At 52.2% G+C, this 26,376-nt stretch overlaps 2 protein-coding genes across 24 annotated transcripts in view; one reads left to right on the top strand and one right to left on the bottom strand.

The window, feature by feature from the left end:
- rasal2 (RAS protein activator like 2) overlaps positions 1-14,302 on the top strand; it is a 28,557-nt gene extending 14,255 nt beyond the window's left edge. For 2 of the 18 annotated variants that reach the window (XM_061693325.1, XM_061693337.1), the window contains 14 exons: positions 2,649-2,936; positions 3,963-4,203; positions 5,115-5,404; positions 7,195-7,434; positions 7,516-7,717; positions 8,019-8,200; positions 8,358-8,458; positions 8,699-8,945; positions 9,209-9,535; positions 10,290-10,427; positions 10,735-10,809; positions 10,961-11,163; positions 13,238-13,325; positions 13,975-14,302. In XM_061693325.1, coding sequence (XP_061549309.1) covers positions 2,649-2,936; positions 3,963-4,203; positions 5,115-5,404; positions 7,195-7,434; positions 7,516-7,717; positions 8,019-8,200; positions 8,358-8,458; positions 8,699-8,945; positions 9,209-9,535; positions 10,290-10,427; positions 10,735-10,809; positions 10,961-11,163; positions 13,238-13,325; positions 13,975-14,124 — 2,772 coding nt within the window. In that variant the 3' untranslated portion in view covers positions 14,125-14,302. The other 16 variants (XR_009769637.1, XM_061693326.1, XM_061693331.1 and 13 more) reach the window with 16 other exon arrangements.
- Positions 14,303-14,363: 61 nt separating this feature from the next.
- dlg1b (discs large MAGUK scaffold protein 1b) overlaps positions 14,364-26,376 on the bottom strand; it is a 45,628-nt gene continuing 33,615 nt past the window's right edge. For 2 of the 6 annotated variants that reach the window (XM_061694740.1, XM_061694735.1), the window contains 17 exons: positions 25,321-25,490; positions 25,039-25,175; positions 24,806-24,962; positions 24,495-24,624; positions 24,080-24,239; positions 23,016-23,118; positions 22,477-22,591; positions 22,218-22,394; positions 22,072-22,138; positions 19,483-19,579; positions 17,736-17,777; positions 16,119-16,169; positions 15,938-16,039; positions 15,680-15,852; positions 15,164-15,273; positions 15,009-15,100; positions 14,364-14,925 (listed from right to left, as the gene is read on the bottom strand). In XM_061694740.1, the coding sequence (XP_061550724.1) occupies positions 14,819-14,925; positions 15,009-15,100; positions 15,164-15,273; positions 15,680-15,852; positions 15,938-16,039; positions 16,119-16,169; positions 17,736-17,777; positions 19,483-19,579; positions 22,072-22,138; positions 22,218-22,394; positions 22,477-22,591; positions 23,016-23,118; positions 24,080-24,239; positions 24,495-24,624; positions 24,806-24,962; positions 25,039-25,175; positions 25,321-25,490 (1,990 nt within the window). In that variant the 3' untranslated portion in view covers positions 14,364-14,818. Of the gene's footprint in view, positions 14,926-15,008; positions 15,101-15,163; positions 15,274-15,679; positions 15,853-15,937; positions 16,040-16,118; positions 16,170-17,735; positions 17,778-19,201; positions 19,233-19,482; positions 19,580-22,071; positions 22,139-22,217; positions 22,395-22,476; positions 22,592-23,015; positions 23,119-24,079; positions 24,240-24,494; positions 24,625-24,805; positions 24,963-25,038; positions 25,176-25,320; positions 25,491-26,376 lie in introns of all 6 variants that reach the window. The other 4 variants (XM_061694737.1, XM_061694739.1, XM_061694736.1 and 1 more) reach the window with 3 other exon arrangements.

Raw genomic sequence — 26,376 nt, 5'->3', positions numbered from 1 at the left:
GGTTAGAGGACAATTGAAATGAGTCACTTTTGGCCCTCGGGAGATGATAACGCGCGTCATCCGGGAGGGAAAAGCACGCGTTGATCTGACCGAGGCTGATTCCGAAGGTCAGGCTTTCGTGGTCATGTAATGTGATGAGCGCTATTCATGCTGCTAGTACACTGAAATGAATTGTAGCTGAGGTAAATGTGTGACCGTGTTGGGCACCTCCTCCGCGGCGCGAGGGGAAAGAGAAAGAGAGCGAGCGTAACTGTCTAGTCATAATGATAAGGATGCATGACACTTACGATGCGCTCTTCTAGACACTCAAGGATGCTTTACGACCGCACGCGTTATTTATCCGCTCCTCAGTCGCACCCGGTGGCGGTGAGCGACTCGTGCGGCCGCTACGGCCCCTCCGACCGCATTCGTTTGCGGGCGCCGCGGGTCACACGCCGACGACGACACGCGCTCGGTCGCGGGGCGTACGCTCACGCTCTGCGCCACGCCGCCCGCTTAGCAGAAGGGTCGTTTTCTTATCATTTGATCAATAACGGTAAAGACACGGCGCACCGAATTTCCTTGTGAAATGTCTCAATTTATTTGACTTGTGTTACGCTGGTGTTTCTCCCGTCAAGATTTTGGAGTCCTGGGATTTTCGTCCATTCGGCCAAAAGAACATTTGTAACCTCACGAGGAACTCACAATTTCAATTCTTCCACACCAAAGTCGTCATTCAAGAGAGGCCTGTTTACTCAGTGTTGTGGTTCACGAGTATAGGACTCATTCTCGTATAATTTGATCAATTACGGTCATCAATTCATTTGAATGATTGGCAGTTGTTTGGCAATAGTTTCTAAGACCCAAAAATATTTTTCCATTTTTAATGACAAAATATCTTGACTGCGAGATGTCCCAAATGATTTGCAACATGTTTTGTGAATCAGAATCAGAATCATCTTTATTTGCCAAGTATGTCCAGAAAACGCACAAGGACTTTGTCTCCGGTCGTCGGAGCCGCTCGAGGACGGCAATTGGCAGAGAACACTTTGGAGACAGAAAGACGTTGAGGAAAAAAAAACAGTCACCGAGCAATAAAGGGTTGCTAGCGATCTGGTAATGCCGGTACAATTTTAATCGTTGACAATGGTGCAAAAAGATGCCGAGTCCTCCAGCACTTAGAGCAGTCGGAACGACTCATATTGCAGTAGTCCGGCGCAATGAGCGTTGCGCAAAGGGCGCCGAGACTTCAAGGAGCGGACGCGGTTTAAAGTGACGAGTCGCGCGATCATCTGGGACAATGTCGATTGTGCAAATGTTGCAGGTACTCCTGAGTCAGTGTGCAAGTGGAGCAGATGCTACTCTGGCGTGAGTGGCCAGTATTGGTCAACAACAGATATGCAAATAGTGCGGCGTGGCGAGACGACTGTGACAACAAAAGTGAGCGCACGAGTCATGTAGAATCGGCCCCCCGGAAATGGGACAACCAACTCAAGACAAAAGAAATTGCCAGCTCGTTGCAATGGAATTGCAGGTCAGCTGTTTAAGAAGTTGATGGCAAGAGGGAAGAAGCTGTCGGAAAGTCTGCCAGTTCTAGTTGGCATTGTTCGGTAGCGTCTACCTGAGGGAAGGCGCCGGAAGAGCCGGTGACCGGGACGCGCAGGGTCCGAGAGGATTTTGCACGCTCTTGTCTTAGTTCTGGCAGCGTGCGAGTCCTCGAGGGTGGCTAGGGGGGTACCGACAATCCTGTCGGCAGTTTCGATTGTCCTTTTTTGTAGCGGCGCCAAACCAGACTGTGATGGAAGAACACGGGACCGATTCGATGACCGCAGTGTAGAACCGCCTCAGCGGCTCTCGTGGCAGGCCGCGCGTCCTCAGAAGCCGCAGGAAGTACGTCCTCCGGTGGGCCTTTTTGAGGACGGAGTCGATGTCGGTCGCCCACTTCGGGTCCAGCGGTGTCAGCTGCAAAACTTCAGGAGTTTGACAGCCGGTTGCGTCGAGGTGCAGTCGTTCGTGTAGAGAGAGAAGAGCAGCGGCGAGAGGACACGACCTTGGGGCGCCCCGGTGCCGATGCTGCGTGCGATTGAGGTGGCCTCCCCCAGCCTCACCCGCGGTGTCCTGTCCATCAGGAAGCTGTAAATCCACTGGCAGGGAGTTGAAGAAGCTTGTATACATTTGTCAAAGTGTGGCAACTATTGCATGTTTTTACAGTTATCACGATTTTAGAGCGTAACGGCGTTTATGAGTCGTTGGGATCATCTATGCAAATTTTATCTGCAGAGTTTGAAGGGCAACACGTGGAAATTGTGCAACTCGCAACATTTTTATCAAGCTGTTAATGTCTTCACCGTTCGTATTTCAGCGGGCTGCCACCGAGGGTTGCCTTTACCATGACTGCCTACAATTTGAAATCCTCAATTAGAACTTTTGGAAGCGTGGAATGGGAGGCGGCATCCAAAAATTGCTCAATTGGATTTTTTTTTTCTTCACGTGTCTTTACCGTTACTGATCGGATGATATGAAAATGACCCATTTTGCAAACATCCACCAGCGTCCCTAAATGTCGAAGCAAGCGCAGCGAGACTCGAGAGCGAGACGATGTCGCGCTCGACCCGCAACGCCGTCACGAGAATAAGAGGACAAGAGGGCGCGTGCCTGTGCGTTTTCAGGACAATTGCCGACGGGCGGAGCATCTCCTGTGGCTGTGGATCATCGAGGCTAAAGACCTGCCCCCCAAGAAGACTTACTTCTGCGAGCTGTGCCTGGACGACGTGCTGTACGCGCGCACCGCCGGCGAGGCCCGCGGCGACGGCCCGTTCTGGGGCGAGCGCTTCCTGCTGGCCGACCTCCCCGCCGTGCGCAGCCTCACCGTGCACGTCTACCGGGACGCCGACAAGAAGAAGAAGAAGAAGGACAACAACAACTACGTGGGCCTGGTCAACATCCCCGCGGCCGCCGTGAGCGGACGGCGGTTTGTGGAGAAGTGGTACGGCTCGCCGAGAATCAGTCGTCGCGACGGCCTCGCCCGTCGTCAGCCCGATCGCGTCGCCGCCGAATTGCCCGAGTCGATTTGGAACGTTTTCCGACGGCGGGAAAAAAACACATCGGCTTCGCCCGACGAGTCCGGTCGCCTGGTTTCGACCTTTGCGGATCGCCGCGACCTCGGTGCCTAGCGGTCTACGCGGACGCCGAGTCAAAAAAACTTTTGAGCGGCAGGTGTTTTTTATTGCTCCCGCGACACTCGGTTCAGAAGGACTCGGGCGGGCGTGGCGTCAGGCTGACGATACGCGACTGACTGAATCGGGACTCGTACTCATTAGAGCAGACCAGGCGTGCTGAAAGTAACATCGGAAACACAATTTCAAAATCAAAATGGGTGGGGCGGAGTGAAAATCGGCTCGTCATCCTAAAAATCATGATCAATTGGGTCGATGGCAAGCTTTTCGTCAAAGAAAACAGTTACAGCGAGAACAGCGGCAACATTGCTCTTTATCCAGATACGCATTTGTGTTCAGTTGTGTCATCGCATAAATCTGACATCCCTGCACAAATAATATAATAATAGACAAAAAGCGCCTTGTTCCCACAATATAGTTCCGATTAAATTCAAGAAAGAAGTTGTATTTTGGAAATTCACTTGTTAAAATCCGACTTTTGTCCTTGGTCAAACTTTGACTTGAACATCATAAGATTGCGAATGGATCTTTTTTCCTGTCATCCGACAACCTTTTACCCAGACGAACTTTTTTTTGGTTGAAATTGCCATAACGTTCCAAGTTGGCTTTTTGTTCCGGAAAACAGGTCACTTCTGAATTCTCGCGGCCTTTTGGGCTCCATGCGGTTCGGGAAGACGCTTTTGTCGAACAAGCGGCGCGCGAGCCGCTTTCGCCGCGCGCTTGTTCCTTCTCGCGAGGGTCCCGCAGCGACCTCGAAGCCGAGCGCGGTCCCGTGGCGCTTACTCGAGTCTTTTCGACCGTTCCCAGGTACCCGCTGAGCACGCCGGCCGCCGCCAAGGCCAAAGGGGGCGGCCCGTCCCTGCGCTTGAAGCTGCGTTTTCAGACCGTCGCCGTGCTGCCGGTGGAGCAGTACAAGGAGTTCGCGGAGTACGTCACCAACGCGTACGGGACGCTGTGCGCCGCGCTCGAGCCCGTCATCGGCGTCAAGAACAAGGAGGACGTGGCCGCCGCCCTCGTGCGCATCCTGCACGGCACCGGCACGGCAAAGGTGAGAGCGCGCCCGCCCGAGTCGCCGAGGGCTCTCGGAGGAATCCGGGTGCCGCCGGGGTAATCGCAGTGCTGAGCGGGTCGCGAGGGCGTGTCGAAGTCACGGCAGCGCGCCGCTAAAGTATTCGGCGTGCTGGCCGCTAGGGCCCGACCGATGAATCGGACATCGGACGGCGTTGGCCCTTTTCCAACCTTCTCACACATTACGACGAAAGACAAAGACGATGACATTCAAGCTCATCCTTTCTTTCTCAGCACGTCCAACGGCTGCATCTCGATGGCTAGAAAGCGAGTCGCGCCACGGCGCGCGCCATCGACGCCGTCGTATTTGCATTGTGGGGCAAACGAGTTCCACAATTGCGAGCTGACGGGAAACGTGTTTTTTGTTCCCAGCTGACGAAATTGGGCGGGGTGGTTGTGCGTGAAATGGATTTTGTCACTGCGAGATTGAAGTTGTCAGTCTTTCTTGCGACTTCGTGCAAATTGGCTAGTTGGTCTCCGCGGGACGGCCGCCTCCTCCTGGCTTGAATCCGAAGGGTTCCCACGTGCTCTCGGTGGCGTTAGGCTTTGGAACTAATTCCAATTACGCCGCTCGACTTTGTGTTACTGTACAGCTACGCGTCGGGCGTCAGAAAACGGAGCGCCGGGTACGCCGGAGCCCGCGTTGATTTCAAATGCAGTGGCACTCGCACGCGCGCAGGCAGAGGGGGGTCCTCCCCTTCACCGTCCGTCCCTGTCGCGAGATTGTTGGTTTTCTCTTCCTCCAGCGGCTGGAAAGCACGGCTGCGCCCGCTTCCTTTTTTAGGCGCACCTTTCAGAAATGAGGGCGCACGCGAGGCCGAACCGGTCGCACTCCAGAACTGTTAACGTACGCCGGCGTGCCGTCACGTTGTCGTTGTGGCGGCGGCGCAGGAGTTCCTGGGCGACGCGGTGATGTCGGAGGTGGAGCGCTGCGGCGAGCACGACGTCCTCCTCTTCAGGGAGAACACGCTGGCCGCCAAGGCCACGGAGGAGTACCTCAAACTGGTCGGGCGCGAGTATCTGCACGACGCGCTGGGCGACTTCGTCAAAGCCTTGTTCGAGTCGGACGAGGACTGCGAGGTGGATCCCGCCCGCTGTTCCGCCGGCGACCTGGCGGAACATCAAAGCAACTTGAAGATGTGCTGCGAGCTGGCCTTCTGCAAGATCATCAACTCCTACTGGTACCGAGCACTCAAAGCACTCAAATACCGCGAGCTCCTCAGCGTCCTCTAGGACTCCCCTGTTTAGATCCCTACTTCCTGTGGTGGATCGTTACTTCCTGTTTTGCATCCCGACTTCCTGTTTCAGATATGCGACTTCCTTGTTGAGATCCTGACTTCCTGTTGTTCATGCGTCGAATCTTGAATTTTTGTTTGACAACCCCAATTCCAATGAAGTTAGGATGTTGTGTTCAAGATAAATACAAACAGAATACCATGATTTGCAAATCACGTTCGACCTATATTTAATCGAATACACTACAGAGACACGATATTTCATGTTCAAACTGATCCACTTGTTTGTTTTGAGCAAATCATCATGAACTTCGAATTTTATGCCTGCCTGCGACACGTTCCCAAAAAGCTGCGACAGGCCGGTGGCAAAAAAAGACTGACAAAGTTGAGGAACGCTCATCAAACACGTGTTTGGAACATCCCACAGGTGAACAGGCTCATTGGGAACAGGCGGGGGCCACGATTGGCTAGAAAAGGAGCAAAGCAGTTTAAGGACAATGTTCCTCAACGTGCAATTGCAAGGAATTTAGGGATTTCATCCTCTACCGTCCATAATATCATCACAGAGTCTGGAGAAATCACTGCATGTAAGCGGCAAGGCCAAAAACCAACATCCAATGCCCGTGACCTTCGATCCCTCAGGCGGCAATGCATCAAAAACCGACATCGATGTGTAAAGGATATCACTGCAGAAAACCAATGTCAGTAAATACAGTTTGGCGCTACGTCCGTAAGTGCAACTTGAAACTCTACTATGCAAAGCAAAAGCCATTTATCAACAACACCCAGAAACGCCGCCGTCTTCTCTGGACCCGACATCATCTAAGATGGACTGATGCAAAGTAGAAAAGTGTTCTGTGGTCTGACGAGTCCCGGTTTCAAATTGTTTTTGTAAACTGTGGATGTCGTGTCCTCCGGGCCAAAGACGAAAAGAACCATCCGGACTGTTATGGACGCAGAGTTCAAAAGCCAGCATCTGTGATGGTATGGGGCTGTGTTGGTGCCAATGGCATGGGTCACTTACACATCTGTGAAGGCGCCATTAAGGCTGAAAGGTACATACAGGTTTTGGAGAAACATATGCTGCCTTCCAAGCGACGTCTTTTTCAAGGACGCCCCTGCTTATTTCAGCAAGACGATGCCAAACCACATTGTGCGCGTGTTACAACAGCGTGGCTTCGTCGTAAAAGAGTGCGGGTCCTAGACTGGCCCGCCTGCGGTCCAGACCCGTCTCCCGTTGAAAATGTGCGGCGCATTATGAAGCGTCCAATACGACAACGGAGACTGTGGAACAGCTGAAGCTGCACATCGAGCAAGAATGGGAAAGAATTCCGCCTACAACGCTTCAACAATTGGTGTCCTCCGTTCCCAAACGTTGATTGAATGTTGTTCAAAGAAAAGGTGACGTAACGCAGTGGTAAACATGAGCCTGTCCCAGCTTTTTGGGAACGTGTCGCAGCCATAAAATTCGAAGTTCATGGTGATTTGCTCAAAACAGTCACGTTGATCGGTTTGAACATGAAATATTTTGTCTTTGTAGTGTATTCGATTAAATATAGGTCGAACGTGATTTGCAAATCATGGTATTCTGTTTGTATTTATCTTGAACACAACATCCTAACTTCATTGGAATTGGGGTTTTACATTCATCCTCATTTCCTGCGTCACATTTCGGCTTCCTAACTTGTTATGTTTTGACTTCTTTTTGTGCATTTGAACTTCCTGCGTGCACACAGCGTGTTCCCTCGCGAGTTGAAGGAAGTGTTTTCGTCGTGGCGCCGGCGCTGCGAGGCGGCCGGTCACCGGGCGGACATCGGCGATCGTCTGATCGGCTCCTCGCTCTTCCTGCGCTTCCTGTGTCCCGCCATCATGTCGCCGTCGCTCTTCCAGCTGGCGCGGGAATATCCCGACGAGCGCACGTGCCGGACGCTCACGCTCATCGCCAAAGTCATCCAGAACCTCGCCAACTTCACCAAGTACGCCTCCGCTCGCCTCGCTTCCTGCGGGCGGAGGAAGAGTTTCTGTGGTAACGCCGCCGGTTGTCGCCGCACCCGCAGGTTCGGCGACAAGGAGGAGTACATGGCCTTCATGAACGACTTCCTGGAGCGCGAGCGGGCGGGGATGACGCGCTTCCTGTCGGAAATCTCCGACCCGGAAACGCCGCCCGGCGCGCCGGGATTCGACGGATACGTGGACCTCGGGAGGGAGCTGGCGCTGCTGCACGCGCTTCTGGCCGACGTGGTCGCGCAGCTCGACGAGGTGCGTGCGCGTCTGTGCTAATGATGCGAAGTGGCCCCCGGTCTCACGAAAGCATGGCCTGCCTGACTCCGCCCATCCGCCGCATCGCACGAGCCGACTGAATGCGCATGTTATTTTCTTCTTCCATTTTGCTTCCATTAAGTTTCATTCCTGTTGCCCCCCCCCTTCCTTCTCTTCACTTCCCGTCCGCCGCCGCGACGGTTTGGCCCCGCCCCCGCGTCCCGGTCCTCCTCCCGTTCGCTCGTCGCCTCGCACGCGCACGCGAACTCCGACACGCCAGCGTGAAAATTCCTTCCTGCAGGCCACGCTCGCCAAGCTGGGCCCGCTGCCGAGGATTCTGGGAGATATTTCTCGCGGCCTGGCCGCGCCCGATCCCCCCCGGCGACGGCCGGGCCGCTTCCGCGACCGACGTGGCTCCGCCCGCGACATCGGCGCCGGCCTGTCGTCCGGCTCGCGGCGAATCTTCCGGGAGACTGCGGACGGGTAAGCCGTCCGTCGATCCGTTCGATGACGTCGTCAGTCAGCTTATTCCAAAAAGCGTCGCGTTACTGTTTTCTTTGAAAGTGAAGCATTTCTGCGTGTTTGTATTTTGGGTCTGATGAATTTGGAACTGCAAGCCATTTCATTTGGTTCTCTGTAGCACTTTGACGACGATGTATGTCGCTTGCATGGAAAAGGACGACGACGCGCTGCGGCGACCCCTAAAGGGACAAACCCGAAGGAAAACGAAGACGATACTGTGTAATATATATTTGTACCTAAAGAGCAATATTGCAACGCAATTATTTTCCAGCAGACACACACAATCACTTAGTGCGTCCGGTAAGAATTCGCATCCTTTCCGTTCCGGCCTTCTTCCAAAAGCGATTCATTTAATTCAATTCATTTCGATGCCGCAAGCTCGGGCGTTCTCTTTTGCGGAAACTCACCGCCGCGATCCGGTCGGATCTTCGTCCGTTTCACGTTCTGTGCTCGTTTCAGCGTTTCGTCTCCCGACGCGGATCAGACGGCGGTCGTCGCGCGAGGGCCGCGCCCCCCGCCGTCCCCTCGGCAGCCTTTCTACGACCGCGCCCGTTTGGCGCCCGAGGCCGCCGCGCCGGCGTGCGGGCGCAGCGTCTCCCTGGCGGACCTGCAGGACCCGGCCCGGGGAGGCGGGGCGGGCTCACGGTCGTCCGTCGGACCCGGGCGGGCTCCGCCCGCGGACGCCCAACCCCAGAGCGCCCCGCAGGTACGCCGTGGCGTGGCTCAAAGAAGACACGGACACACCGTCGGATCTTTTCGTGAACTCCGGCTATTTAAAGATAGTCGGCAGCGTTTTGGGGAAGCCCCTCCCATTCTTAGAACCAATCAAATCAAAGAGTTCAAAGAAAGCTCAATTACAGGACGGGGCGACGGGACGACGAGACCTCGGCTCTCCGGTGTGCGTTCGCCTTCTTTCGGACGACAACGTCTTCTAAGGCAACTCGAAATGTACTATTTTTCACCTCTCAGGTACGCCGCCCATTGGCTCCGCCCATCGAGCATCAAAGCAGCCTGCAGCCGCTCTCCTTCCACAACCCCGCCTACCAGCTCGCCAGCCCCGCCCACCAGCTCAGTAGCCCCGCCCACTCGCCGCAGGACTCCGGCACCGGCAGCTCCCGCAGCAGCGGCCGGGCGGCGTCCGGCGGCGGTCCGGACGAGGCGGGCGTCGCCGTGCCGCGCCGGTGTGCCGCCGCGGGCGCCGCCCACATCGTCGAGGTGGAGCAGCGCGGTCGGGCGGTGGGCGGGGCCAACTCGGAGACCGTGCCCGCCGGCAATCAAAGCTCGCCCGAGGAGCAGGTAAGGCAGACGCGCCCACGCACACACTTCGGCTCGGCGTAATTGTCACCCGCAAGCGTGTACTCCCATGCTGACGTGGACGCACGCGTTCTCACACTCGCGCCCTTCAACTCAAAAGGCTTCTTTATACTCGCGCTGACGTCACTGCGGCTGTCCCGCGCGGAGTTTGCCTTGATGCTCGAGCGCAACCCGCGCGCGCGGTTTTCAAAGCGTGCTGCAGTTCACCTCCGAGTCGGTCGGGGGCGTCGCGACGGCTGCTATTGGCTCGGACGCCACAGGTGGAGTTTCCTCTGCATTTGTTGGGCCATTTCCGGTAGCCGTTTTTCCTTTCCTTTCCGGAACGAGGAACAAAGCAACAACAATGGCGACCGCGGAACAGCGTCTGCTCGAACAATTGGGCCTCGATGACCAGATGCTACGTTTAATGATGCTGCCGTGTGCGCGGGGCAATGCGTCGGTCACGTGATGCAACGCGGGCGGGAGTATAAAGAGGCCTTAATACTCTGTCTCGTGCGCACACGCGCTAACATACTCTCACTCGCTGTCACACTCTCACATGCACCTTCTTTCAACAACACACACACATTGTTGTTCTCCGACGCCCTCTCTCTCTCTCTCGCACGCACACACACACACACTGTTTATCTCTCAGACTCACTTTCTTTTACTCGCACACCCTTTTTCACCCGAGAACTCCCATTCCCTCTGTCACACACTGTAAGACAAACACACCCGCTTCCTGTTTTCACTGAAGTGTGTCAAACGTGTCATGTCGCCTGTGGAGCGAACGGCGGCCTGGGTGCTCAGCAACGGACAATATCACCACGACCGCCGAGGGGAGCGGAAAGACGCCGAGGGACTCGGCCCAGAGGAGGGAGAATGTTCCGACGAGGTGACTAATATCGTTAGGCTGAGTCGTTCTTAACTTGCCGCAATATTAATAAACAATACCGGTGTCCTTGCTAAAAATGGTTTTTCTGGATGCATGTGTAGATTCTCAATTATCCATCTCATAGAAATATACGCAAACGCTCAATCGAAGCAATTATACTTTTTTCTACGTTTTTTGTGTTTTACAAAAAACGTTTCTGAATGTCTTTATTCCAATTATGCTATAAAGCTAATGATATGTAAACCGAATTATTTTTTTGTTTGCGCAGCATATATATATATAAATAAATACAACTCCATTATTATAGGCTCCAGCATGCCCTCGCCCGACCGACCCTAGTGAGGAGAAGCGGCTCAGGAAATGGATGAACTCCATTATTGATGTGACCTTTTAACTTTACAACTCAATTGAAAAGAAGTGAAATCTTTCGAGAGTGGAAGTCAACAGAAACAACTGATGATGCCCTCGCGCAAGTCCTTGTCATCTTGGCCACATTCAGTATGGCGTCTGCCGGTTGTGTTTTGCATGTGCAGTACAAGCAGGAAGTGTGTCATCTGAAGGATCTCCTGCGCGCATCCTGTCGCCGCCTAGAGGAGTACGAGCGCCGCCTGCTGGCGCAAGAAGTCAACATCGGCCACATGCACGCCGAGTACAAAACGCGGCTGGACGCCAGCGAGGAACGCCGCCGACGAGAGCGACACGGCAAACAACAACAGATCGACGACATCCTCTCCAGGTCGCCGAGCGCGCTCTCACACACGTCATAATAATAACTTGGATTTCCTTTCAGGGACCCCAAGGCCGCTTCACACATGCTAGACAAAAACAAAGGACGCTAGACATCAAAAACGGAGTGAAACAGTCTGTTTTGAGTTGTTGTTTGAAAGTGTCCAGTGATTGGGCGTATCGGATGTCTTAGGGGAGAAAGTTCCAGAGGGTTCCGGCCCCATAGGCCTGCAGCCAGGTATGGGCGGTGGAGAGGAGACCAGAATTGGAGGGCCTCAGCTCCCGGGATGAGGTTTATGGGTGGAAGAGCGACTGGAGGGATTTGTAGGTGAGGAGCAGGATTTTGGAGGTGATGCGGGACTTGACCGGGAGCCAGTGGATCATGGATGAGTGTGGGAGTGATCTGCTGCCAGCGCTTGGTGCAGTTGAGGACCCTAGCAGTTGAATTCTGGACATTTTGGAGCTTTTCCAGGGCTTTCTTGGGAGGTCTGAACAGGTTCCACACGGTCGAAACAGTCCAGACGGGATGTGACAAAGGCTGAGTCTGGAGATATTTTTGAGGTGGGCAAAAGGCAGATTTGTTGATGGATTTAATGTGGGAGCGAAAGTGGTGTCCATGATGACACCCAGGTTCCGGACTTTGCAAGATGGAGAGACGAAATAGCTGTCGATGTTGAGGAGGACATCCGCAACCTTATTGAGCAGTGCTGTAGGGGCCACAACCATGAGCTCAGTCTTGTTACTGTTGCGTTTTAGAAAGTTTGAGGACATCCAGGTTTTTATTTCACGGAGGCAGTTGACAAGGGACTGGGGGGGAGGGGGGGGGGGGGGGTGGAGAAGTATACAGTAGCTGAGTGTCATCGGCACAGCAGCGGAAATTGAGGCTGTGGCGGCGGATAATTTGTCCAATTGAGGCCGTGTAAACAGCGAAGAGGAGGGGTCCCAGCACAGAGCCTTGAGGGACACCGTGGTGTACTGGGGCAGGAGTGGAGGTGTCGACGTCAATGGAAACAAACTGTTGGGACAGGTGGGGTGTGAACCAGAAGAGGGCAGTGTCAGTAAGGCGGTTGAGGAGAATGAGAATGCTGAATTGTCGGCAGCGATGAGGAGGTCATTTGTGACTTTGATGAGGGCAGTATCTGGGCTGTGTCGGATTCTAAAAGCGGATTGAAGGCGACAACTGCTTTTTCCAAGATTTTGCCGAGGAAGGGAAGGTTGCATATCGGGATATCGTAATTATCGAGGTCATCTGGGTCCAGCGCTGGCTTTTTGAGGATGGTAGTGACCGAGGTAGTTTTGAAACTGGAGGGAACGGTGCCAGTTTGAAGGGAGCCGGTTCAGCAAGAGGGTGGGAAGAGATTCCTCGACTAGAGTTGAGGATAGGGGGTCCAGGATTTATCCGTGGAGAGCATCGACGGGGGAAAAGGAGGAGAGGTAAGAGGCAGGCAGGTGTACAGTGGTGGGTGAAATGACCTGGGACAAGGGTGTTAGTGAGGGGGGAGACGCCTGTGGTAGCTGCTTTCATGGCGTCCAAACCGGTGAAGCACACCAGGTCCAGTGTGTGACCCTTGACGTGGGAGGGATCTTGAACATCCATCCATCCATTTTGTGAGCCGCTTCTCCTCACGCGGGTCGCGGGCGTGCTGGAGCCTGAACCCTCGTCGGGTGCCTCGGCGCAGTAGAACGGAGTGTCTGGCGGCGGGGATACAGCGAGGCGGAATGACGACGTCGTCAGGTTTGACGAGCAGGGGACGCAATACTGCCGCACAGTCGGTCCAGAGGTCACTTAGCGGGACGTCGATGTGTTAGCTAGCCACCGACAGGCGGGGGGGGGGGGGGCATCCTGGGACCACGTACTCGCTCTCTCTCACTCAATCTTAAAAGCTCACACATAACACACTCTTGCACACCCACTAACACTCTCGTACTCGCGCGCATACACTCTCACACATGAGCTTACGAACTGTCACACATACTCTGTGACACATCTAACATCCTCTCACACACTCACTCTCTCACAATCTCAAAACGCAGACTCGCCTACCCAGTTGACAATGTGAATGTGGTGGCGTGCGTGTGCTCAGGTTGCTGGCGGTGGAAGGCGAGCTAAAGCGTGAGCACGCCGAGATGCAAGCGGTGATTGAAAGCAAACAGGAAGTCATTGACGCACAGGTACGTGGCACACCGGAAGTGACATCGTCGTCATTAGCGTATCAAAACGGGGATAGGGTTAAGGCCTCTTTATACTCCTGCGGTGGACGACGCCCGCATCGCGTCACGTGACCGACGAATTGGCCCGCACGGCCCCTCTGCGTAGCTTGACGCGCACGCGTCAAAAATAGATCATCTCTCGTGATTGGTCCGTTTTAGTCACATGCTGTGATGATGTACTCAGCGTGCCCCTTGGTTCCACATACCACCTACGCCGCCGCCTTCTTGGTTGATTTTGCAGCATATTTAAACGTAGCATCTGGTCGTCTAGGTCCATTTGTTCTAGCAGGCGCCGTTGTCGTCGCTTTGTTACTTGTTCCGGAAAGGAAAGGAAAAAAACGGCTACTGGAAATGGCCACAAAATGCAGAGGAAACTCCACCCTGTGGCGTCCTAGCCAATAGCAGCCGTAGCGACACCCCCGACTTGGAGAACTTCAGCACGTTTTCAAAACAGCGCATGGCTCGCGCTCGACTATAATGGCAAACTGCGCCCGGGATATCCGCAGTGACGTCAGCGCAGTCGCTGCCCACGCAAGTATAAAGAAGCCTTTAGGGTTTCAAAACGGGATGAGGGTTAGGCTTTCTTTTTTTTACCTGTCTGTCCGATCAGGAGCAGCGAATCTCGTGTCTGGACGCTACCAACGCTCGCCTGATGGCGGCGCTGACGCAGGTGAAGGATCGCTGCGGCTCGGCTAACCCGCGCAATCCCACCAAGCTGTCCATCACCGAGAACGGAGAGTTCAAGAACAGCGGCTGCTGATCGGCCGGGGGCCGAGACCGTACATACTCCGGTGCTCGGGCGTGTGCGCGTGCGCGTGCTTGCCAATGTGTGTGTGAAACAAAACTTTTGTAATTTTTCCAAGGTTTTTATGTAAATTGTTGTCACGCTTTCATTTTCGTTGAGCCCAGTGTGTCGTTCCTAATAAAAAGTGCCAGTAAGGGAACATGTTGCCTGTCTCCATGGAAACACACATACACACACACACACACACACACAGCAAGCTTCCTGTTTGAGCTTTATTTGGTTAAAAAAGAAAAATAAGACAGGAAGTGATCATATTGAAATCTTCTACAGTGATAATAATGACGATCGATCAATATAGACTTTGTAGTTTCTGTTGATAAGAAAATAGGCCGCTGAGCAGGTTCAACTTTTCGTTCTCGCGCGCCCCCCTCGTGCCACCGTGCGTAACGATGCCACAAGGAAAAGTGTCGGCTAGCTCGTGAGTAAAGTCGTCGACTCCTCCCCCTCGTGTGAGCTCATTAAAGGGTTAATGTGGGCAGAGGGAGGGGAGGGGCGGGGCAGACGCACAGACACGCTCATTAAAGCGTCCACGTGACAAGTTGCTTTCGGCAAAAGACGAGGAGGGGGGAGGGTGGGAACTGCGTCTTTTTGCTTTTTGGGGTGAGAGGGGGGGGGGGGGGGGGGAGGACGTTTCCTAATCTGTCCGCTTTCATAGCTTCTCCTTGGACTGCACCCAGATCAAAGATCCCGAATGATCCTCAATGATCTGCTTGCTCTGCTCGTAAATCTCCTCCAGGGTGTCGCCCTGCACGATGGCTGCACACACACACATCATCATCATCATCACCATCACACTTGTTGTGGAGGCACTTTAAAAAATGACAACGTCGCTTGCACACCTGTGAAGTGTTCGGTGAACTCGTGTTCCAACTTGGCAGCTCGCTCAAACGTCTTCCTGCTTTGATCTTCCGTCAGACGCTTGTTCATCTCCCTGCGCCGCGTCACACACACATTTATGGATGCGGTCGCGCATGTGTGCGCACGTGCGACTTACATGATGTTCTCGACGGACTTGGGTTTGATGAAGATGGCGATGGGATGAAGCAGCGCGGCCTGCAGGCGCTTGATGGCGTTGCCCGACACGTCCAGGATGCAGTGTTTACCCTGAACACGCCACACCGGCGTTACGTTAGCATGTATGACTTTTGCCAACAAAGGGCGATCTTGTATCAAATAAGGACTACAAATTCTACAGTCAACAAAGGCGGGGTTAGACAACTGCCGATTGGCCGTCAAAAGAGGAAGTGGCATGAAGTGGCAATTTTGGGGGATCATCATCATAATACATTTATTTTATAGAGCACTTTTAAAGCATAATTAAAGATTCTTTACAAATAAAATAAAATGCTAGGATGAAAACAGAATTAGAAATAAATAAAAAGAATTGCACACTTGGCCTGATTCTGTTTCGACATTTGACTTAGTGCACATTTCCTCTGGCGTCAGTTTTTAATGGACGCGGAACGCACGTGGACGTCCGTTTGCTCGCTCGTTCGTGTTCTCATCCCACCTTGTCGGCGACCTCGCGCACCGATTGGACGCTGGTTCCGTACAGGTGGTTGTTGTACTGGCCCGCCTCGATAAACTTGTGCTCCTGGATGTCCTTCTCCATCTGCTCACGCGACGCCACGAAGTGATAATCGCGAGCGTCCACCTCGTAGTCGCGTTTGGGCCGCGTGGTGTCTGCAAAAAAAACACAACAAAACCGGCATCCGGAAAGGCGGCAAACGCGCAGGCAGAAAAGCGCGCGCAGGATATCGGGACTCACGCGGGACGCACGAGCCAAACTTGTCGGGAAATTCCGAGATAAGGTCGTCGTTGATGCGGTCCTTCATGGGGCCGAGGATGATGACCGGCCGCGTGTAGCCCACTGGACGGCGACACGACATCAAGTCAGACCAGTCCCGCACGGACAAAGCGCGGGTTGATGGCAACGGGGGGGGCGTTACCTTCTAGTTGCGTGACAGCTTCGTACGACAGGACAAACTCCTCCTGGCCTCCTGCGGAAAAACGTGCCAAACATTTGACTTGCTCAAATTTGCACCTTTTCCATCAATTATCATGACGATGAGAGTTATGCGCCTGATGCGGCCTAAAAACAAAGTTCATTGAGAAGAGCAGCGTTGTCGACCCCGAAAAGGCACGGACGGCCTCGCCGGCCTGGCGAGTCACGTGCGAGTCGGCCACTGAGAATCGAGTGTTTTACTTGGAATTTTTTTCTAATCCAATGATTCAAGTTATTTGAATAATTGTTGCAGGCCAACTGAAGTCAAAGCCAATGATAAAACGGTCTGCACTGTGGTCATGTGACCGAGTATGATAATGTTAAAGTCACTTGCAGAGTTCCGCAGGGATCGGCACTCGGCCCTATTTTGTTCAGTATTTTTAGGGTGGCGCTTGGCGATATCATACGCGAGGATAAGATTCGTTTCACCGTTACTGTATGCCGACGATACACAGCTACGCATGCCGTTAAAACAAGATAGCCCGCGCGATTGCGCTCATCTGGAGTCATTTTTTGCTGAATTTAAACAGTTGATGTCCTGTCATTTTTAGCTCCTTACCCATGAGAAAACTGAGCTGTGGATTCTTGGCCCTGCTAAACACAGCTACTTGTTTAAGGACACCACTCTGAGATTTGACAAAAGCACCATTAACCAAAGTGATCAGCAAAAAATCGCGTCGTTATATGTGACTCGACTCTCTCCTTTCAAAAGAACATTAAGAATATGACCAAAACTGCATTTTTTTCATCTGGGCAATATCGCTAAGATACGGCCCATCCTATCCGCTCGTGACGCAGTGTCGCAGCGGCGTGTCGACCGGGACGGCCCCACAACATCCAGAGCCATTAGGAACCGTTTTTAACCACCTCGGTGACCTCAACCCCAGAGATAGGAGAGCCCGCCCCAGTTACCCCAGACTCTGCTTCCTCAGGGGAAGGCGTGTCGGTGGAATTGAGGAGGTCTTCGAAGTATTCTCCCCACCGGCTCACAACGTCCCGAGTCGAGGTCAGCGGCGCCACGTCCCCACTATACGCTGTGTTGATGGCGCACTGCTTCCCCCTCCTGAGACGCCGGATGGTGGACCGGAAAAAATTGCCCACGTCCCCCAAGCAGAACGATGGCGTCCCCAGCGGGAGCGCTCTCCAGCACCCCCTCCAAGGACTCCAAAAAGGGTGGCTACTCTGAACTGCTGTTTGGTGCCTAGGCACAAGCAACAGTCAGGACCCGTCCCCCCATCCCCTCTCGTCCGCCCGGGTGAACACCAACGAACAGGCGGTGAGCCCAGGGGGACCCACGTTACCCTCGCGGGCACTCGTGTACCGTACGTTTCCGCCCGAAACCTACGCTTGCAAAACGCTGGGCTTTTGATGACTTTTTGATCGAATGATCGGAAAATGAGCCAGCTACCAAAAAAATTCATTCGTTAAAAAAAAAAGACAAAAAAAGACAACTAAAATCGTGTCGTTCACTGCTGATGACGTTATCGATGAGGTCGTCAGCGTGAGGTGGTCACCGCTTTTGAACGCAATGAAAGATGCGAAGTGATGGTGCGTAACTCACGGTAGCTACTTTCGCTATCGCTGGCGTTGGAGGTCGCGTGTTCTGAAAGCACAAACGAGGCAAAGGTCAGCTGTCGCTCCGAAACTCATCGACGGCAAATCGAAATTCCTTCAACACGTTGACGTCAAACAAACAGCGAAGAAACAACAACAACAAAAAAGTTTCCATCGAGGAGGAGGCGGAGCCCGAAAGACGTCCCGGACCTGCGCCGTCGACGACGGAGATCCCGGAGGCGGCGGTCGGGGCTTTGGCATCCAAGACAAACTGACGGTCAATGACTGCCGACCGATCGGTTGCTTGTCTCTATGAACTCTGACCAGTCGGTTCTTCGCTTTAAAAAAAACGACTTATTGTTCTGCTTTTAAATTGAGATTTGAAGCAACACATACGGTCACTCATTTTGACCTTTTCAAGCCAATCAAAATGTGGAAATGTTTGTCTGTCTGTCAAGACTTTGTAGCGCCCCCTTTGGCTGCAGTTCCAGCCGCAAGTTGCACACTACACAAGGTTTGCTGCGCGCTCTTCTCCTTTGTCAAACGGGTCCAGTTCAGCCAGACTGGATGGAGAGCGTCTGTCAACAGCAATTTCCCAGATGCTGAATGGGGTTTAGGTCTGGACTTTAATGGACACCATTCCGTAGCTCTGCACACTTTATGTTTCGTTTGGGTCACTGAATGTGTTTTGCAGCCATCCACAGGTTTTCTTTCAGGATTGCCAATTGCTCAATTTAGCCCCGCCCATCAATTCAATCACAACCCCATTTAGGCCCAAAAATTCCACGTAGTTGTCATCTGAGCCCAGCGCCTTCCCCCACACGTTTGCGGCGTCCCAGACGTGGCGGCGAACGGGACGTCTTCTGGCTTTATGTAGCTGCGGTTTTGGGGCGTCGTCCTGCGGATGGAGTTTCTCTCCCAGGCGAGCTGTGGATTCCCGCAGATCCTCCAGAGGGCCGCTTCTCTGACCGGCGCGCTCCTCGCCGGCTCCGTCACGTCGGGTGGACGGCCGCGTCTCGGTAGGTTTGCACTTGTGCCATCCTTTTTCCGTTTCTCGAGGACGGACGGAAGGGTGCTCCCTGAGCTCTTTTTCGAGAAGCCGACCTGGCTTTAGACCTCTCCACAACTTGATCCAGAGTTTCTTGGTCTTCAGGATTCTGTTGTCCGCCGGTGTTCCCCAACAAACAACAGAACTTCCCACAACAGTCGTATTTATACGGACAGTAAATTACACAAAGTCATTCACGGAATTTAACCAATTTACTTGAGTAATTGGGTGTCTTGTGAAGGCAACTGCACAGTATTGGTTTTAAGATGATCAGCGTACAGGAGTTGAATGCAGAGCACACTTTTCACCCTTGACCCTGAACGGATGGATAATGAAAGTTCCTGGTGGAGATGGTTGTGTGTGTGTGTGTGTGTGGGTGGTGGTGGTGGGGAAGGGTTGGGGGGGGCACTGGGGGGTGGACTCACTGTGCCCTTTGGTGAGGAGGTCGATGGCGTCCTGAAGGCGACAAGAGAAGAAGAAGCACAAAAACAGGACGTTACGACGTCACAGCGACAGAGCGAGAGAGCAGACGCAACGCGAGAGAGGAGCGCGCCGTTTGGGCTGGTTGGATCCAATTGGGAAAAAAAGATTGGCGGCTTCGTCGCCGTGACAACCGGGTCACCGGCTGATCTCTCTTCCTGTCGCTGATCAATGAGCGCCCGGCGGCGCCCCTGGGTGGCTTTGGCGGGCGTGGCGCCATACTCACGCTCGACGTCGCTGCTCTCCTGCTCGCTGGCGTCGCGACTCTTCCCAAACAGGAAGGACCTTGCGAACACGCCTTTTTTACGCTTGTCGCCCGACGACTACATAAAGCACACAGGACGGGACAGGAGGGGACAGGTAGTCCGGAGTCAACGGCACGTTAAGGTCAAACACAAATTGTAAGTCAAATGTGGGGGCAAAGTGGGGAGCAGGGGAAGGACACAATTGGTCCTGATGCGAACAGCACGAGGAAGATGACGAAGAAGAGAAAGCAGTCAACACGCACACACACTCACACACACACACACACACAGGGGCGTCACTACGCTATATGGACTGGGGGGGGGACTTAGGTGCCGGGGGCGCTGATTGAAACCGAAACCTATTGTAGCCGGGGGGGGGTACGCCACCGCACACTCTCAAACATAGACACACAATCAACAGACACACACGCACACACATACACTCAAGTCGCCGTGGACCGGTTCCCGTGTTGAAGGGAAACAGCGATTTTGAAATTGCCCGTTACTGGTAATGGGCTTTTAGTCCTGCTGCAATATGATTGGCTGCTTGCAAAGATCAGAATCGGAATCAGAATCATCTTTATTTGCCAAGTATGTCCAAAACACACAAGGAATTTGTCTCCGGTCGTTGGAGCCGCTCTAGTACGACAGACGGTCAATTTACAGAACACTTTGGAGATGCCAAAGTGTCTAATGCAAGGGTTCTCAACTGCTGGGTCGGGACCCAAAAGTGTGCCGTGGTAGCAAAAAATGTCTCTCCTAATAATTTAGACCGTTCAAAGTGCAGCTGCTTTGGTCTGCAGCCTCAGTTTCCTAGAAAGAAGACCGAGTTGGGTGGATTGCAGCCACTTGAGTCCTCCCAAGAGAATTTTCTCCAAAACAAGGGAAGCTCGTTTCCAGAGCGACAGAAGAAAGCTCCTCAAAGCTCGAGATGCCGATCCCAACAGTTATTGGATTTTTTTTTTTTCTTTTCCCTGTAGATATTTATTTTCTTGTGTTTTACACAGATTTTTTACACATTAAATTTGTTTCGTTGAAAAATGTTGAATTGTAATTGTTTATGTATTTGATATCTACTTTTGCAGCAGCCATCCTGTTGCCCCCGACGACCACGCGAGGAGCCCGCGGTTCTGTTCGCTCACTGGTGATGGGACATTGGGATTTACTAAGAATGTTCAAATTTATTTGTTGTACCTTAACATTGAACACGCCTATTAATGAACCAAAAATTATATATTTTGTTTAAAAATAAAATTGGTTGTGTTCAATGGGGAAAAAAAGTTGTTTTTACTTACCGAATTTTTTCGATAATACATTTAAAAAACAAGAGCTACAATTGCAATAAGGCCATATTTTTCCTCAAGGTTATCCGACCGTCACAATCTCATACTGGCGCCTGCCTACTCTCAAGCAAACACAAAAACACGCACGCACACGCACGTACACGCAAGGTGGGGGTGCCGAGCAAAAGGGGTGTGGCCATTTCAAGGGAGATGAAAGAGTTACCACAGCAGCGGCGCAAATGTAAATATTTGAATATTCAAATATTTACAGGAGGTGTGGCTCCTTCTGAGTGACGAAGACGAGGAACATGAGACAGACATCGATGTCGAGTTTTGCGTCGGGTCATGCGGTCGTCAGTCGGGCCGTTAGCGATCGGTCGCAACGCCGCCGAGACGCTCGAAGATCAGCGACATGCGGTTAAGATCAGCTGTGGGATGCTTCAGGGGCGCTCGTTAGTACACGCTCGATAGCAAGCAGAGCTAAAAAAAAATAAAAATAAAAATAAAAATAAATAAAAAAACAACTTTGCGAGATTCTTACAGCATCAAACGTAAAAAAATTTTTTAAAAATTGTACAAACAGGAAAAGTAAATGTTGGTTGCGGCCAGCCCACCGACCATCGACGAATGCCTTCGGCCACCCCAGCCAAACATTTGTGGAGGCGCCCCTGCCAGTGGTGCGACAGAATCTTTAAATCTGTTAAATGCCGGATTTTTTTTTTTTTTTTTTTTTTTTATTCCTGCGTGGCGACTGTCACGAATAAAAAAAAAAAAATCCTTGTATGTGTCCCAGGCCTAACAAAAGAGATAATTCCACTGTAGTTGTAGGCAGTGTATGATTGGCTGCTGCATCCAGGCAGGAAGTGAAACGAGATGACCATTCCAAATATGGATCACATTTGTACAAAATGAAAACAATCAAGTTTGTTCTAGTTAGGATTAGGGGGCTTCATAATCATGCTCACGTCACATGCTGCCCTTCCATCCCGGATGCATCAGCCAATCATATTGCAGCAGGGCGTACCCTGCCGCCGGTGGGAGCGGGAGTCGCAATAACGCGTGGCAACAAGAAGGGCTAATGTGTCACATGCTAACCCATTTGCTAATCTGATAGACGCTAAAAAGGAAGAAATGCTAACATGGCACGTGCTAAATCATCAACAAGCAGGGCTAATGTATTAAATGCTAGCATGTTAGGAGCAAGAATTAGTGTGCTACATGCTAGGATGCTACATGCTAATACAGTAGAAGCAGATGTGGACGTGAAGCGGGCGAGGCCCGACTCACCCCGCGCTCTCGAGACTTGGGGTTGAACTTGACCGTCTTCAACCTCGCTCGCTCTTTCTTCTCCACCCTGCCAAGCAAACAACCGCAAAGTCAGCAATCTGCGCGCGTGCGTTGTTGTTGTTGTTGTTGTTGTTGTGCAGCCTGACCTCCTCTTGCTGGGTATGACGCCGACCTCCTCGACGTCTCCCGCGGCCGCCGTGTGCCTGGCTTGCCACCACTCGTCATCGGAGGCGTTGACCACGTGCAGGATGTCCCCGAACTTGAAGTTGAGACCCTGACTGGGAAGACCCGAATCCCGAGTCTTGTCGTAGTCGAACAGGGCCCTGCGCGGGTCGACGTTTTTCCAGTCGTCAGCGGGAGGAAGGAGGAGGAAGAAACAAGAGGAAGCCGAGGGCGGGGTCTGACCTGACGTATAGCGACCTCTTGTGGCTGGTCCTCAGAGATCCTGATCCTGAGCTGATGCTGCTGTTCATCATCTGCTCTCTCAGGTCGTGGATCTTGGCCTCGAAGCGACTGTACTCTGCACGGCACAGTGACACGTCGACCCGTCAAGTCTCGTCTTCGTCCCCAAATGCTCATCGCGCGACGCGAAAGCCCGCCGCCCAGCTAGCGACGCGGCCTGACGCGAGTGAGCCGGACAGACGCGGACAAAAGAGAGTCGGGGACTCGCACCTGCACACGTGGCGATTGACCCTCGCACACAAACTGACAAAGTGCGACCCCTGGTGTTCTAATCAGGAAGCAACGTTTTATTATTGGCCACAAACAACATTAAGTAGTAGCAGTCGTACGCAAATAAGACCTGATTGTTGTGCTTAATTTTGTTTGCGTTTGTGACTATTTTGACCTTGTGACACGATTTGTTTGTGAGAAGTTCTCTGGGAATAATAACAAATAATCAATGAGTTCCATCAACGAGTCTCAATGCTCATAACGTCACCCACCCTCGGGCCTGTAGTGCGCCATGATGGTGACCGTCTGCCCGGCGTTCTTGAGCGCGGCGGCGGCCTGCTCGTGTGTGGCGCTGCGGAGGTCCACGCCGTTCACCTGTGCGTGGACGCACGCACGCACGCACGCACACACACACGCACACACACACACATTACCAGTGGTGTCAAACCTGTTTTGGCCACTAGGATGGCAAAAAGCACACACTTGGGTTTTATGTTCTCACTTCTGTGAGAACAAAAGGCAGAAAAGACTGCTTGTCTTTTTTTTTTTTTTTTTAACAGGAACAGATTTAACGACATTTAAACTGAAACATCAACTGCTTAAAACTTGTCTTTTCAAAAAAAGTGCAAAATCAATCGTTTGTCTTCTTTTTAGGAAATAAAGGTAGTAACAATTTTAAAAGTGCAAATTAAGAAAACACTAATAAGTTATGACGTTTGCAATAGCTTTAGCTTCATTTGGCTGTTTGAAAACAGTTGCAATTTGCCATTGTACTGCGCTAGTTTGAAAAAAAGCAACGACAACAACAAAAAACAGTCCGCGAGCAGAAACTGAGCTGCACTGTGTTAGTTTGCAGACAAAGCCTTGGCACTACTACTGTGTCATAATATGGACCTTCTCCCAAACGTGTAAAACCGCATGTTCTGTAAATAAGTCTGTCTTTTTCATCAGTGTGTGCTTATATTTTTTGTACCTCAATACTGCAAATTGTGAGATGCCGAACAGATTTTCATTGTGACAGTTGCAATCGAGTTTGATTTTATTAGATGCTAATATGCTCTGTGCGGGAAACTCTAATCATCACGCTTCAATCAAATCTTATTTGTATAGCACTTTTCGTACCTCAAAAAAATGCAACCCAAAAGTGCTTTGAGAATTGTTACTAGTTAACGATCGAAGCCGAGGAACAATCGTGGCAAGCTTCACCTAGGGAGGTTGGAGGGGGGGGGGCACATAAAATGACACGCGGGGCCGGGCGTGGCCGACAGGCCTCGGGTTTGACACGTGCGCGTTCGCCATTACGCAATGAGAAAGTAGCGGCACACGCGCGACGTACGGATACGAGGCGGTCTCCCTTCCTCAGCTCCCCGCAGAGGTCGGCGGGTCCTCCGGCCAGGATGAAGGAGATGAAGATGCCTTCGCCGTCCTCGCCGCCCACGATGTTGAAGCCCAAACCTGTGGTGCCGCGGTGCAGGACCACCTTGCGGGGCTCCCTGCTGAAACACAAACAAGCGCAATCGCTCACACGCGAGGGTCCCGCCACGCGCCTCTCCGAACACGCTCGTTATTTGGTCGACGCGGCAATACGAGTTGACTTGAAAATGTCTCTTCCGACAGTCGACGTGTCAACCGATCATCACTGACGTTTTATGGTCGACATCTAATAATGACGACCCGTTGAGTCTTTAGTGCCCTCGAGTGGATACTTGTAGCCCAGCAGCGGCCTAACCGATGTGTGAGATAGACGATACCGTGCAACGTCGTCATCTCCCGGCATGCTCTTGGGCGTCGGCGAATAGCGTCCGGATGAAGTCGGCGGGGCGAGGGGCTGAGACAGGAAGTTGGGAGAGCTGATATGATTCTCCAGGTGCTGAGAGAACGCTAACGAAACACACAAACAAACAACAACAAGGAGAAGGAGAATAATGATGAAGAAAAACAAAATGAAGTCAAAGAAAGCCAAAACGAGAAATAAGAGAAAATGAACAAGGAGAACAAAAAAACAAAGAAAAGAAGAAAGAGGAGAGAAGGAGAAAACAGAAGAAAGAAGATAAAGCCAAACTTGTTGAAGACGAGTGTTCGATTCGTTTACAGTTCGCGACGTCGCCGATGAAGACGGTGTTGGGCTTGGCCACTTTGAGGTAGACCACATCGGGCGTGTTCTTCAAGGCCGTCACCGCGTGCTCGTGACTCACCTCCTCCAGACAGCAACTGTTCACCTGCACACGCACGTCACACGCGCATCTTACACGCGCGTCACACCCGCCGCGCGCATGTCACCACGACGCCGCTCACAGCCAGAAGTTTGTCTCCGATCTGCAGTCGCGAGTCTCTGTGCGCGGCGCCGCCCTCGATGATCTTGGTGACGTAGATGCTGTTGTCCCCCGGGATGTGCTGGTTGCCCACGCCCCCCGCGATGCTGAAGCCCAGACCTAACACCCGCAAAATCACCATGACACAGAGCAAAGAATCACGCTCATAAAATCCCTCGTTTGATTTCATTGCCTTTCTTGAGCATTCTCGGAGCTGAGAATTGATTGTTTTTTATAAAGCTTGTTTACGTTTGGCTCGGGTTACCTTTGGGTCCTTTGACGAGTTTGACGTCAACGACTTTGTCCCCCATCGGCTTCCGCCGCCGCACGTACAGTCGGACCAGAGAGCCCGCCTCCTTCAGCGCCTCCACGGCACGACTGTGCGTCACGTCGCGGACGTCCATGTCGTTGACGCGCAGGATGACGTCGTTCACCCTGAAAACGCAAACGCTCGTCAGCTCGGTGGGCTCCGAAAAAGAACATCTCCCATTTGCGTCAGAAAAATCACTCTTCGCTTAAAGTAGAGGTCCAACAAGTATTCTGATCATCAATTCATCGTTTAGCCGACCGGTTAGCACGTCTGCCTCACAGTTGTGAGGTTGCGGGTTCAAATCCGGCCTGGCCTGCGCGGAGTTTGCGTGTTCTCCCCGTGCCAGTGTGGCTTTTCTCCGGGCACTCCGCTTTCCTCCCGCATCCCAAAAACACGGGTGCTAGGTGAAACGAAGACTCGCGCGCATTGCCCGAAGGTGTGAATGTGAGTGCGAATGGCTGGCGACCGGTTCAGGGTGTACCCCGCCTCTCGCCCAGAGTCAGCTGGGATAGGCGCCGGCACGGAAAATGAATCAATTCATCATTTCAACGCCCCGTTGAACTTTGAATTGTCCAAATCCTCACCAATAAATGTTCTCAGATTTCTGTTGTCCGCCATGAAAGCAGAAAGCGGTGATATTGTACTAACAAAAAAGTCACTTCATCAAAAAAGAAAATGTGCTTTGTTTTTTCAAAATAAGAAATTTGCAAACTTATGCTTCTAAGCTAAAATCAACATTTTTGCCAACTGTTGTGGACCAAACCACAAAGTGAATCATGATCATTTTATGTTCGTGCATGTTCCGCACCGTCAATTTGAAATCTTGTCCCGGTTTTTGAATAAGTGGATGGAAATGTAAAAATAGTTTTAATCCAATTCATCAATTATTCGAAAAAAAATCATCGACGGATGAATCGATTCTTAAAATAATCGCGAGTTGCGGTCAAGTTATCCAGCATCAAGTCTTGCAGATTTTTATTTTTTATTTTTTTGGTTTTACTTACAATCAGA

The sequence above is a fragment of the Phycodurus eques genome, chromosome 13 (genome assembly GCF_024500275.1).
Source record: "Phycodurus eques isolate BA_2022a chromosome 13, UOR_Pequ_1.1, whole genome shotgun sequence".
Taxonomy (NCBI): domain Eukaryota; kingdom Metazoa; phylum Chordata; class Actinopteri; order Syngnathiformes; family Syngnathidae; genus Phycodurus; species Phycodurus eques.
Note: the sequence above shows the minus strand (reverse complement) of the source record. Positions and strands in the feature narration are given on the sequence as shown.